The sequence below is a fragment of the Prinia subflava genome, chromosome 4 (genome assembly GCF_021018805.1).
Source record: "Prinia subflava isolate CZ2003 ecotype Zambia chromosome 4, Cam_Psub_1.2, whole genome shotgun sequence".
In the NCBI taxonomy this organism is placed as follows: domain Eukaryota; kingdom Metazoa; phylum Chordata; class Aves; order Passeriformes; family Cisticolidae; genus Prinia; species Prinia subflava.
In genome coordinates, this window is record NC_086250.1 from 36,126,976 (window position 1) to 36,142,273 (window position 15,298).

The 15,298-nt window shown below is 35.9% G+C and overlaps 1 protein-coding gene across 1 annotated transcript in view; it reads right to left on the minus strand.

Moving 5' to 3' along the window:
* ZDHHC17 (zinc finger DHHC-type palmitoyltransferase 17) overlaps nt 1–15,298 on the minus strand; it is a 78,665-nt gene that overhangs the window by 12,269 nt on the left and 51,098 nt on the right. Inside the window, exons 8-11 of the mRNA XM_063396423.1 lie at nt 11,983–12,108; nt 10,606–10,748; nt 8,238–8,340; nt 927–1,049 (exon numbers count right to left, since the gene is read on the minus strand). Coding sequence (XP_063252493.1) covers nt 927–1,049; nt 8,238–8,340; nt 10,606–10,748; nt 11,983–12,108 — 495 coding nt within the window. The remainder of the gene's footprint in view (nt 1–926; nt 1,050–8,237; nt 8,341–10,605; nt 10,749–11,982; nt 12,109–15,298) is intronic.

A 15,298-nucleotide genomic window follows, 5' to 3' on the forward strand; every position in this document is an offset into this window, starting at 1 on the left:
TGAAGGAGGAGAATTTAGTTGGGAATTTACTTTGGCAAACTGGCAATTACAGAAATGTAATTTTCAGAGTAAATCCAAATCTGGACATTGACTAAGAACTCAGCTATAACATTGCAGGATACAAAATTTATTTCATCTACACATCCTTTTAATGGTTATTATATTTCCATTCCTACATTAGGACGTAATTCCAATTGGTCTGATCTCGATACACACAGGTCTTTTCACAAATCACCATGAAGCATAAGCTCAAAGTTCATTTTAGGTGGAATGTTGGCTTCTAGGAAACTTAAACAAAACAAAACAAAATGCTTTTGTTGCTTGTATAATTTGGCTTACTCAATGCTCAGTTTGGCTGCTGAAAACAATGCACTTAATTTAGAACAAAAATATGAGATGCTAATAATGATACAATGTCTTAGATATCATTAGATCACCCATATTTTCTCTGACATTTATGCCAAAATAAAAGCCCACCCCAAACTGCCTGGGTTTTTGGCTGTTTTGGCCCCGAAATGTTTGTCAGTCTAGTATTTTTAGATACAAAGATAAAGAAAATTAGAGGTGTTTAAACGTCTGGAAAGTTTTCATAAAATTAACTAACACCTCTCATAATGGACTATTTGTTTCAGTATAGGAAAACTCTGAACTTTGCATTTTCTTTTTCACTTAATAGCTTTTCAAACTCTTAAAATTGAAAATTCAAGTGACAACTTCATTTTGCTACTCAAAATGACCAATGTGCAATTTTGCACCAGTTAAGACTTGAAATGCATTCCAAATATTAAAAAAAATCTGGAAGACTTCAACATTTTAAACCTTCTGTTAAACAGCTTATTAAAATGTAATGTACTGAATAGTAAACTAACTACTCTGATCTGCTGGTGGAAAGCTGTTGAAGAAGAAGTTCATATCTCTTGGTTTACCTTTTTCTTTTGTTCTTCAGTGGCTTTGATGATTCCTGGATCAGATTTCCAGGATTTTCCAAAATTGTAGAAAAGTGCAACACTATTAGCAAGGAACGGAAGATGTATAAAGAAAAAATTGAGATGTGTTTACAGTCAAGGAATCTCAAGTGTAAAACTGAATTTCCTCTTAACATTCTCACTGAGAATTCTAAAACAAAATTTAACTAAATTTAAATTTTACTAATGCTCTTGAGTCACTGTCTTCAGAAAGAACAAAATTCAGCACTGCTGTAAGAACTAGCTTGGTACTCGGCATTTTTCATTGCTTGACCTTCAAAATTTACTTTTAAGAATGGTCTATTCCGTGAGGTATTTCTAAAGCCTTTATCCTTCTAAAGGATGAATAATGATAGTTCAGGTTTTGTAACTGTTTTCCCATTTAATTAAGTTAAATCCTATGAAATTTATCTTCTTAATAACTATTTCCTGTTTCTAGAATAAACATTTTGGAGCTCTATTTATAAGACAGACATTTGATTGCCTATGTCTTCAGTGGCTTGACATTCCTGTGATATCACAGAACAGGCTATTTCTAGCCATAGAAGGAATTTTGCTGCAATGGCCACTGTTGCATGGCAATCATGTCCCAACACCACTTATCTCCAAGAAAGGTAGTGTCTGAAACCTGGTCCAATAATAAGGCAATGCACATATTTTGCATCACTGAATGTTATTTTTAACATACTAATATTTCTAATACTTTAAAAACCACAGGATTTATTATTCTCTTAGTGTTTATAAAATCACTTACCATAGAGACAGAAAATAACCATTTGTTTTAAAATACATTTCCTGCATTGTCTTGCCATGTAACATGCTAGTCTTACAGTACTTGACATTTCTTCAGACAATTAAAACATTTTTACAGTCATGTTGAAAAACCAAATACGTCGGACGTTGCTCTTCCACAAAAGGAAAATTATTTATTCTCATAAACAAAAGACCTGACAAAATTGACTAAAGACACCTGCTGTCAGCTGCCAGTTATAACTGCATGAAGATGCCCTTGTTGACAAATCTGTGGTGGCAGATGCTTCTACAGCATTATCCAAACAAAAAGGACACCTAGCACTCAGGCAGAAAGCACTACACACCCAAATGACACTACAATAGATTAACTTAGATACATTCAAATCTAAATAGCTTGTGATGTAAAAGAACCCTGAAATGCAATCAAATACAAGTAGGCCTCTTTTTGACTTCTAAAATGCCAAGGAAGTCTCACTGTTCATGTGAAGTGTATCTCATACAGTTTTTATTTTCCTCCTGTTGGGGCAAGGAATTTGCTGTGAATTTCTAATAAAAAAATATAGGCAAGATAAATTAAAATTTTAATAATGTATCTTATATAATAGAATGTTAGTATCAGCTCACTAAAGGCAATTAATCTTTCCAGTAACAAGACGTTTCCTGCAAGTTTATAATGGGGGAAAAAATCAGCTGTACTATAACCTAAACACTCACAGTTCTATTTTATACATTAGAGATGAAAAGCTCTGACTTCAAAATTTACACAATCCAACTTCTTCCTATCTTTTTTCTAAAGCTACCTGCTGCCAAGAATAAGCTGGTGCCACTGAACTGCTCAGCTAGAGAGAGATTGCATTTTCTTTAGAAGACTAAAATAATCACTGGGTTTTTTACAACACTGAAAACTGGATCTCCATTAAACGTACCTTAATCAGACAACCATTACAAACAATAAAGGTACAACTGGAACCAATTTTATGACCCATTTCTAAATACCATACGTCATGTCTAGACTTTTAAAGAAGATGTGAGAAAAGACTAAGAGGGTTTTTATAACCTTAGTGCTTTGGAAGTGATTTTCTACTAACTTAAATTTGGATAACCTGTAACAAAGCAGCTGTCCGCTGTCTCAACTTACTCCTCCCCCAGTTTACTTCCTCAAATACAGAGAGAATACAAGAGAAGCCCCACAGAGCCTGTTTTCCTTGTCCTCTTACCACTGTGGTGTCAGAGGAGTGCAATGTTGACAATGTAACTTGTGGTAGGTAAGGGACTTCTGTGCTGCAGCTGGGAGACTACAAGAGAATTTAGAAGTTTTCCTCTCAAGGGTATTTCCAGCATGTGATGTATATGAACAAGGTCAGCTGTAGGATTAATCTCACCCACTTTTAAATCATGCAGTATGCCTTCACAGACATCAGGAAGGAAAAAAAGCCACATCCAATCTATCTTCAGTATCAAGATATTTAAATTACGTAAGAGAAGCAGAGCCTTACAAGTGGCTATTTTTTGTCACTGGCTATGAAGAGTATTCAAATTTCACCACAGATGCCCACACTAGAAGCATCTAAAATCAAGCTGAACTCCCCTCTGAAGTTTACTTTGAAAGAGATGTTAGCAACTTGCATCACAGACATCTCTCAACACTCTTCACCATGCAAGAAACCCTTGTGGGTTTATAATAGCTTTAGAGTAGGGAATCTAGTAGGTTCTCCAGAGAGAGTGTCTCGTTTCGTGTTAACATCGTCATTTACAGCTACACAGGGAAAAAGTACATTACTATATTATTAAGGGCTGCAAAATGCATAACATCCCAGCCATTCACATCTCCTGCCTTGCCACCAATTTACTCCTCTTTTATGCAGTTTCCCCAGTTTTCATTGGGAGACGAAGTAGAAATACACACAAAACACTTCCTACTTTTAGTCCTGATTAATATCTTTTAATTATTAGAACAAGTACAAGACATTGAAAATTATTCCAGGAATTGGAACAAAAAAAGGTCATCTCATTAAAAAGAAAATTTAAACCAAACAAGCACCACACAACCCCTGAGTCAGGTAAACATTGGATAAGTTAATTTTTCATCATGAACTGTAGTCTATTTAAAAGGCCCCAAATACATGCAACTTCCTGCTATCAGGCATCATACAAATCTGAAATCAAGCCAAAATGCACATTATAGACCCAGTTGTGCCCTTTCACTAACCGAAAATCCTTTTCTCCTACACAGAAAAATCTGCAGCCAGTGTAAGATGTCAGAGATCAAATACATGCTAATAGACCTGCTAATTCACAGGACCACAGCATCACAGAATGGGTCAGGCTGGAAGAGACCACAGTGGGTCATCTGGCCCAACCTCCCTGCTCAAGCAGGGTCATACAAGAACACACAGCACAGGATTGTGTCCAGACAGTTCTGGAACACGTCCAGTGAGTGGAGACTCCAGAACCTCCCCGGGCAATCTGTTCCAGTCCAGTAAAGAAGCTCCTTCTCATATTCAGGTGGAACTTCCCATGCATCAGTTTCTGCTCATTGCCTCTTGTTCTATTGCTTAGCACAATTGGGAAGAGCCTGGAAACATCATCTGACACTCTCCCTTCAGATTCTTATAGACACTGATGATGCTCCCTCTCAGTCATCTCGAGTATTAACAGGCCCAATTTCCTCAGCCTTTCTTTGTAAGAAAGATGCTACAAATCCCCAATTCACAACACTGTACAGGTGGATCTAAGAGTCCAGGCAGGTAACAGTAGATAGCTACATGAGAAGCCTCATTTGACTAAGGCATTTATTAGACAAAATCAGTTTGTAATTAACCGAAGCTCTGCAAAAGCCCTCTACCTCTATTTCTATCTGACATAAAAGAATCCCTTAGCCAATAAATAAATTCAGTCAGCCTGTCTCCTCCACCCTGGAATTTTTTTTTAAACTTTATAAAAAGTATTTAGACATTGGAACAGAAGTTCTGGAGAGCTGGGCCCAGGGTTTGGATTTTTGGGATCTTTGGTTCCTGTAGAAACGTGGCTGCTGACTTCTTTTTTTCCTGCATGAAGGCTTTTTGCTCTTTTCCTGAAACTAATTTTGGTAATAAAAAAAATTCAACTGCTTAATTGTATCAACTAGCTTGTTACAGAGATTTAAATCCTATGCAATTGAATCAGCTTTGTGAAAGAATGAAAATCATCATGAATTCTCTTACACCCAGTTTTAAAATGATCCTAATTCAAAAAATGTGCAATGTTTGCTTTCTTTAACCTAGACCCTATCATTTGGTGAGTTATATTTGAAATAAGATAACCAATACAATATTCATCAGTGATAAATTATTTTAAAAAATACAAATTGCCCTATATAATCTCATAATCTCAGCATTGCAAACAGGATGAAATAGCCATAAAAGCTTGCTTAATTAAAACTGCACACTCCCATTTGCACCACATGGAAGTAGAAGCAACAAAAAAATAATACTGTGAATATTTGGTGTTACAGCAAACTGACATCTTTGAAAAACAGAGCAATGTAAGACCCTTTTGACATAACAAGCAGTATTTGTTCAGCTGGAACTGAGAAGACTGCATGAACAACTGAGATATAATCTTGGTGGACATTTACAGGGCACAAGAGAATGTTCTACCTATAAATACTAATGAAAAAGAATGAAACGTGAAATTCTACTCACATTATTAAAAGTGTAATTTTAAATAAGTTTTTCTTTTAAAAATAAAACTAAATTAAAACACAGTGACTTAGTGTGTAGGAGTTTTGAGGGCATTTTCATTCATACTCTGCAAACACTAAAAAACTAGAATACATTAATGGAGCAAGATGTAACTATCCTTTGTTACAGGCAAATATAGTTACAAGGATGCAATAAAACAGTGGCAGGGAGGCACAGGACCATAAACTCATATATAGACTCAAAAATACACAGATCATATTCCTCATTCCCTGCAAGAACAGGATTTTTACTTTATCAAATACACCAGACTTAGAAGCTGCTGAGAAAAATCCAACAGAATGGAAACATTACAAAAAATTCAGTACATTTTCAATATTAGCTTTTTGAAAGACACATCCTTAAAATTTAGAATTAGAATTTAGAGAGTTATTTTTCACGTGGCCGCACTTAAATTCAAGAAAATGCACTGCAAATCCTCCGTTTTATTTCTCTTTAAGATACATTGCATTAACTGCTCTTTTCTGTCCCATTAGGATTAAACACACAAGAGTTGATCATCTTCCTGACACCTTCAGAATATCTACAACAAAATTCTTACCAAACACCTAAATCTTAAAGTTGCACTTGCAGCAATGAAGATCTTTATATTATTTATAATATAAAGTTCCAGTAAGGCAATTCCTGATAGTTGTTTCAGGTTAAAAATTCTCTTCCCCAAGCAAAAATCAGTCAGAATTTGTGAAAACTACCTGGACAGGTTTTAACACTTGAACACTACAAAGTATAAAGTTGTACTCTAGTCTGCTGTAAGGAGCCATATAAAGATGTAAAAATACAGGAATTCTTTATCCAACCACAATCCTGTGCCTCATGCTATAAAAACAGAGGAGGCATGCAATTTCCTTTTTGCAATACAGCTACAGGGCTATTTTCCAGAAGAAGAATGTATTTGGAATCTTATTACAAAGACTTCCACCTAAAAATCACCAATTAAAGGAAGACGGCCTCAAGCACTTGGTCTCTAAAACAGCTTGTCAGAGAATTGTGTCAGCTGTAATGAAAGTAATTAGTAACTGAAGGTCTTAGACCATTAGTTATGTGTACAAAAAGACTGTGCAAAAGTTGGGAGACACCAGCTTGGGACAGAAGTAGGACAGTATTTTATCGACATTCTGAAGTCAGGTTTTATTAGGGTAATTGTCTATGCTTCTAGTGAACAACCAAGATTATTCTATGACAAAAAAAATATGCCACACTTCAAGCTATTTAATCAGAATGACTAACAGAAATAAAAATCTAAGCTAGTTGGTAAAATATGAATGAAATATGAGCTTCAGTAAAAAAACCTCATGATTTGCCAGCTTTAAGGGATAGCTTTCTACATCAAGATACAGGCCATCATGTACTGGTAGTATAGCCATTTGAATGTGGTCAAGGACTTTCAATCAAAGTTGGAAACATTCTTAGATTAGGTCCAAGCTGATGTTATGTTAGCACATGAGAACATTTCACAGTACCTCAACATTTGCAATCCAAAACACATAACAGTGTTGGCTAACATGAGCTGCTATTTCTAACTGCTGTTTTTTAAAATCTCTCATATTCATTTTGTACTCACTTTTCTCACTCTGCAGTCACTAATAAATTTGAGTAAAAACATAAAAAAATCAGGCTAGGCAGGGAGACTGGTAGTAGGACCAGCATTTCTACTGTGTCAAGACATACTAATATTGGTATAATTCTTTTTTTTTAACTTAACAGCGACTAGATTTTAATTTTTAAGCTCTTGGTGTTTTGTTTTTTTTTAAACATGCCATAACAATCATTTCCAGTTGCATGGGACTGCTATTCACAGGAGCATCTTTGCAAACACTGCCAGAATGGAAGCCAAAGGTAGCATGGAAGCAGGGTCTCCTCTCTGTTCTCAACCCAAAAATACACGGCTGATTTAGTTAGGCTTGCAGAACGTATCAAGAAGATGCCAAAACAGAAGCACTGCTACTATCCTATCTCATGGCAATTCCCTTCAGGATGAAAAGAAAACCAGTTTCTAAAAAAGCCAAACCAACATCCTCATAAAATTTACTCCAATTAATTACAACTATAAAAACTGTATTAAACATAGAATCTCTGCTTTGTTTTCTTGGCTACTGAAATTAAAGTACCTAAGAAAGTTGTTTAAAAATCTGAATCTATTTCCTTGCCATGGAAAACTAACATTCCCCACTGAACTCTGAATCAATTTCTATCTTCAGGAGTAAGGGAAATTCCTATCTAGACAGATAATCAAAGCCACAAAAACATGGCAATATGCTGAATCTCTATAATCTACTATTGTTAATACACATATTTTCAAAATAACTGAAAATATAGTTATCAAATGTTTCTAAAGTTTGTACAAAATGAAATTTCCAAAATCTTTAGGAAGATCTAACTATGAAACCAATTCCACTGGAATTGATACAGACCATGAAGCAGCTTTTCAGAATAGTGTCTAAAAAATGAAGTCAAATTATATTGTGTCACCTCACAGCCAGAGAATATTCTACAAAATTGCCAACATGTCCTCCACATAAGAAGCTGGTAAAGCACAGGAAATTCTGCAGACTACTGTAAGTAAATTTTGAGGAAAATCATCGACTTACCGAAGCTCAGCAGTAGCACGCACATTTTTTAAGTAATAAAATAATTAACTTTTATATAGAAAGCAGTGTTTAGTAGTGATTCCCTTTTTATAATTTTTATTAGTTTACTTACTGTTATATGCAGGATAAAGCTGTGTAATTCCTCATACTATGAACATGAATAAAAAATACTACTGTACACAAAAAAGGATATCATTCCAAAACCAGAAGAACCACGTCACATACATCCAGAATTTTGTTGCCAAATATATTCCAAGAGGCAGTGCACTGTGCATGGAGTGATCAAAGAATGACCTGTAATGTAGGAACAAAGTCACACAGTAAGTTTCAATTTATAAAATATAAATCCTGAACTACTGCTTCAGGAAAACACTTCCTATTAAAATATGTACTATATGGGGTATTGCAAAATATGCCATCAATGCATTTTCCTCACTTTTCTGTTCAAGGTTCACAAGCAATTCCCATTTTTAACCTTCCAAGATAAACAGAATGAGTAAATACTCATGCTAAAACTACACTGTGAAAGTAGTTAAGAACCTGTGAGACTCTTAGCAACATGAACAATGGTTGCAAACTATATTAAGTTTTGAGATTCCGGTACTAAAAACATTTTGGAAACCTATACAAATGAAAACCGCACATTAAAATTATTTCACTAAGACAAAAGCTTAAGAGACCTTGGTATTATCTGCCTATTTACTTGAAATATTTCAGATTGTTCAATATTTTGCTTCTGCTACAGTTACTAATAGCAAGTTGAAAAAAAAAATCCAGACTAATTAATTTCCCATATATCACTACACTTGTCTAGTTCTAAGATAAAGTGCTGCTACATTAATTTTTAAAAAAATTAAGCCATTAGAATTATTTTCACTTTCTTACACTTTTGCATTTTAAAGACTTCTGAATAAAGCTGAATACAGTTGAGACAAACCAGGTGAATGGCTAGGCTACCCCGTATTCTAGAATAAACTGCTATGAAATCTATGGAAAGGAACACTCTAAACAACTAACCTCCCTGAAATAAAACTTCTGCATCATCTGCCTAAACATCCTGATACTGATGCATTTTGCATTTTGTGCTGGTGATTCCCTCAGGGCTGCCACAGACAAATGTGTACAGGGAGTAGTTTCCATTTCACTTCTATACTCCCTTACAGTAAGTATCTCTCTCTTCTCTAGTGGAAGTTCCTTAGGTCTTTGGAGAAAACCCTGTAAGATACATGAGCTCATTTGAATGATAAGTGAATATACATTTGGACACATAGTAGTTACTCTGCACTGCTCTTTCTTTCAGTGACTTCTGTGCATTTTCGTGTATGTGAAAGTAGGGAGGAAAACACAGCTAAGCAGATTAGCTAAAATTCTATAGGGAAAGAAAACACTGTTAGAGTAACTGCACAAGTTACTCTAATTCAGACCTGGGCTTTGTGAAAAACACTTCAAAAAGGATTTATACTAAACATTAAGCAACAGATAAGAGAAAATAAAAATGTTAATCCTGAACTCATGGCAGTTAGGCCAAAAATAGAAAACTTGACAGAACACAGATCTTGAGAGATTGGAAGAAATCTTGTCCTGCCTTTCTATAGGTACAGTTGAGGATTTGCACTGACAAACAGTTGGTTTTGTGGGAGGAGGCCAGCAAATTGCACAGCCTCAGAGGTGACAAAAAGACTAAACAGATCATTTCCAAGACCCTGCAAAAGCTTGATAACCTTCCCTCCTGGTCTACTAAATTCACTAAAATCTTTTGAACTTGGTTTAAGGAGCAGATATATTTGCCTCTTCGTACAGAAAAAAAAGAGAAGCAAGTGATTCTAAATAAACATTACATCCAACCCCAGAAAACTAGAAAGCACCTAAGCATGGGGCTACAACAAGTTCTCGTATCTTGGCCACACATGATAATGAAAAGTAAAGGAGAGATGATGTAGTCTACAAATCTTGAAAATCCACTGGAGCATGACACGTGTGTGTGTTTATGCATATTTGTAAGTGCATTTACAGACATTTAAAGTAATCATAAATACAACCAGAAGCTTTTATGATTGGGTAACCAGATGTACAAAAACACTATTAGAAAGTAGCCTCCTTCTTTAGTCATTTATTTCCACAACAACAAAAGCTACAAAATCTGATTCTGACTTAATTTCTCTCTATAAAGCTCTTTAGATGCCTTTGTGCATCTAAATGATTAAAATAAAACAGTTTTAATAGTACACTTGCACACTGTCTTTATTACTTTATAGTAACTTTCCATTGCCTGCTTTCTGCAAAATTCATGCTGATAACTCTTTGTAGACAGACATTCAGCACCCTCTTCTGGATAATGACAGAATTTCCGTTCTGCTGTTAGCTCAGTGGTATTCATCCAAGATAATTCCATGTTCCACAAGACAATAGAGCATTACAGGAGCTATAGTTGCACAAGATCTTTTGCAGAAATAAAGACCAATTCCAACAAATGGAAATTTGTTATCTATCCAATAAAGATGCCAGCAAAGTACTTCTTGCATGCACACTAAACAGACAGTGTCCCAGTGAAACACTTACTTTGAAAGAAACTGTACCATAGCCCAAACGCCACCATACATCAGCCCTTTAATGAGCCAAGAATCAATGTCTAGGTCTGCTATAAACCCAACCAGCCAAATAACTAGGAAAGGAGTTCCCAGCATCACCTTCTGACGGAATTCCTATATAGAAACAAACACCAGTAAGTAACTATTTTCAGGAACAGATTGTATAATAAACAGGAAAATCACAAAAAGGTACATTTCCAGGAAGCTTGACAGTGGGAAATAATATCTTCATAATTTTTTCTCATTTCCTGTCTTTACAAACCTCCAATGAATTTGCAAGGAAAATAAACCCTCCTAAAATTGTATTACAAATCAGTAACTTGTTTTAGAACTGTCTTCTAGGGACTTTGCTGCTAATCCAGAATCAAGGCAACATTAGCTCTTTTTAAAGAATCTGTCAGTGTATGAACTGCTGCACAGCACATGACAATGTCAGTAAATTTTTATTACTCATGTAGCTGCAGTTTTTAAGTCATACTGAATGATCTATGAATAAAGATAGGACCGTTTTTGTCTTACACTGTGTGGATTCAATTCTTGATGAGAACACTGAACTCTTCCAAATAATGGAAGCCCAGTGACAATGTAATGTACAAACCACTTCAGGTCAATAATCACTGCATTGTTACAGTGCTACAGGGTTAAAGCCCAGACTGTAGCAGTACTTTGAGCATCTTGATGCAATGTCCCTTTAATTCAAAAAATGGTAATAAATCAGTGGTAGCAACACTTAATATCCAGCACAACTCTCCGCCTGAGTGTTGATGGATACTAAGAAGAAAACATTAACTCTTTCCAGATTTTCAAACAACAGACAGGAGGACAGCTCTTCATGCTAGAGCAGTAACCCTTACACCCTCCTCTTCCTATCTGCAGTATTAAACAATACTCTGAGAAGCAAAAGGCCTCCACATTAGAGATTTATGTATTACTTTATACTGCTAAGACTGACTGCTTCTTTCATTCAACACAATAACAATAAACAATATATAATTAGAGAGGAGATTAGAGTTCAGAATACCCAAAATGCTTCCTTCCTCAGCTACCTGAGAGTCAGCTGTGGAATGTCTTGGCTAACCCCAACAATACAAACCACTCAATACTTTCCTAACACTTTCTTTTAGTTAGCACAAAAAGTAAGCTCATGGAAGCTTAAGGTTTTACTTCCTCCTGCCCTACATAAAGTACTTTTTTCTTTTGCAATTACTTTGATAATTAATACTGAAAAGACATTCCTTAAAGCTGAAATGTGGGAAAAACACAGCCCTGAACCTCTGTTAAACACACACATCCCCAAACCAAGAGCAGCTGTAAGATTGATTTACACTAGTGTTATGCTACTACTTACCTTATCTGCTTTTAGTTTTCTCAGAAAGGACGGACTATCATACCCCTTTGCCTGTCTTGCTTCTTGTAGATGATTGATCATCCAAACATTCTTCCTTTGTTTTGCAAGATCAAGTGGTGATTCTCCCTGCCAAGAGTATAAATGCGGGAAACATCCAATTTAAAAATAAAATGCATTTGGAACACTTTTGAAACAGAAGACTGGCTGTTAAAACCAACACATTTTAAACCATTTTAACTACATTCTGGCATACTTTTTGCTCTGCAGCTCACTTGACACAAAACATCATTCATTCCTTTTGGTTTTTCACTCTCCCATAACTATATAAGTGTGGACAAGTCACATTTAAATGTATGTCCTGACAGTAATAATTGTTGCCTTTGGCAGAGAACAAATCTATGTTCCCCTATTCTACACACAGCCTATTAGTCTGTAAATGAAGGACTATGCTTCCCCCTCAGCTATTGACAGGCAGCAGAAATCAAGTAAAGAATAAGAACTCGTGACCCACTGGATCATGGAAAATCTTCCAAGTCTAAAGCCTGACTTAGGTAATTCTCTGCCTTTTGGCAGACTGAAGTTACTAATACTATAGAATGCTTCTAGAATTATTTTTTCAAGTCTAATGTTCTTAGGTTCATTTCATTACAAAAGTCCTAGGAAGAAAACATGAAAGAATAAACTGAGTGCTCATGTCCAACTTATTTCATAACTCTGAGCTTGTGTTTCATGTATTATGGGTGCTAAGCCAGCAATGGTTCATGTTTTTATTTCCATTATTTCAGGAAGGACTAACAGATGAAGCAAAAGAGAAACACAGAGCGAAAGATACAGGGACCAAAGGTGCCTACCAAACTGATTTGATTTTATTGCTTTTTAAACACTTAGCAAGAGAGCTAAATGAAAAAGGTGTTGACTTGGTCTAAAATTATAGAGGAGGCAAGAGACAACCAACTGCAGGTACCTCCAGCTTCAGTTTTGCATTTGACTCTTCCTCTCTTCTACTGGAGTTAACTCCCCTCCTAAACAAACCATTCATGGAGGCTTGAAAAATGGCTGAATCCTCCATCGCTCGGCCCCCTCCTAAAAAAAAAGTGAGACAGGTACTAGAAACTGAAACTACCCAGAAAGGGCAATAATTACTATAGACAGAAGCGATTTCAAAGATTCAAAACTACAGCCAGCTACCTATATCCCATAGAAAGACAATGGGAACTGAGTACTTAACTGTCATCTCTGCCTTTGAAATCTTGCTCCAAATCCTTAAGAGAGTAAATAGCACAGAATACAAATTACGAGGTGAAGTTTTTTGCTACTTAACAGGACCATTCACACCTTCTGTGCGAGAAGTTGAACTAGCAAAATCAGTTTAAAAAGAGCAACATTCTGACTTAACTTGGTTTCAAAGTTATTTAGCCAGATGTTTAAAAAATCAGATTAAATTAACTCCATTCTCAACAGAAATGCCTGAAATCAAACTATTGGTGCCTGTCCCATCACAAGTTTGATAGCACTTTGAATTGCTAATATCTGGGAAACTCCAGAGATGTTGTTGTTTTAGTTCCACCTCATACATCCAGACTGTAAAGATTACCTGTGGACAAACAATCCCCCCTGGGAGTTGATCTCCCAAGTAAATCCTGAAGTTGTCTTGGAGTCCAGCTGAGCATCCCTTCCACTAGAGGGCCATGAGACACCTAGGAACTGCCTAGATAAAAAAATTGAGGGAGCTTTAAAGAAGTCTTTGGCTACACTTATCATCTGGCCATTTTAATATTTTCCTTGTTTTTACAGGAGTAGTGGATGGCTGAATTGCTTAAAAATTTAAAAAAATGCATCAGGGAACTTAATTTAGTAACACACTTAAGATTGTCAGCAAGCAATAAGGTTTCAATAACATATATTTAAAGTATCTAGGTAGAAAAAATAATCTCAAGAATTATTATGATAGGGAACTGTACATGTAGAGTTCCACGGACAAGCCTAAGATACACTGATAATCAAGAATCTACATTTAAAGTTCAATAAATGTTTCACTTACAGATTAAAAAAATAAATCTTTTTTAGACCGTAAGAGCTCTTTTAGATCTCTACTAAAAAAAGAAGCTTCTGCTGCGCATACTTAAATAAAATTAACAAGTTTTCCTCAAGTCCCCAGTGATAACCCAGCTCCCTGGGAAATCCTGTTCTCATCTGCCCAATCTGTCTACTGATGTGGCAAGATAATTTCCTTAAGAAAAAAAATCAACCAAACAAAAACCCACTCTTACTTTGATTACTGAAAATTAGCTTCCAACTCTAACATTAATCTAGTTCTCAAAAATGAAAAAAGAAGTATCTTACTACCAAAAGGAAAATATTAATTTCTTGTACAGCATAATAAAAAGAGGGTAAATAACAAGACAGGACTAACTCACTGCTTGTATCAAGCTTTGCTCCAGAACAGGAGTGCTGTTGCTCAAATACTTCACAAACTGTCATGCAGAGTAAAGAACACCTTACTGAGATGACCAGTGCCAATTTGTTCCAAGCCTAGGCAGCCAGCAGCACGTGCCTTTCTAATACAGACTGACTAGGGCTGATAACAATAAAGTCAAAGCTCACATCTCACATTTCAGTCACTTCATCATTTGAAGAAGATGAACAGCTTTCAGCCAATGTATTTCTTTAATCTCAGCTGTCTTACCACCATTCCTGGTCAGCTCCACGGACTATCTGAGAAAATGACTTCACTAGATAGTGCTGCAGAAATCTGGAACTGACTGCACCAGAAAGAAGCCTTTCACAATTCTTTTTATTCCTGAGCAAACCTGAGCCAAACACTTAATCAGTTTCTGGCTCAAAGAAAACATTTTTGCTGAACAGTCAAAGGAGGGGCACCAAACTGAGTTTCTACTGGCCTTTAAGAATCAACCAATTTTTTAGTGTTTATTCTATATTTACTACCACTTAAATCGTCATCAGTTATAAAGTCACTGGCTGAATGGCAAAAGCGCCATTGCTCAAATGACTTTGCTACTCTGAAGATCCTAAAACCCTGGGAAGGCATGCAAGGAACCTAGACTTCAATGCAGAAGATAGGCAGTGGTCACTGAAACCAGACATGTCTTCTGGCATGACTAGAAAGATATCATGATCCAGCAGGTTCAAAAACCTTTTTCTAGTGACTGCTGCTGTCTGTCAATAAAGAAGGCAAGACCATGAACTACTTCAGGCAAGCAGATACTTTCTCATACAGCCAAACACAGAGATTTTTGTTACAGATTTCGTAAGAGTCTAGAAATGTAGGTAAGGTGATGACTTACGAACTCTTATC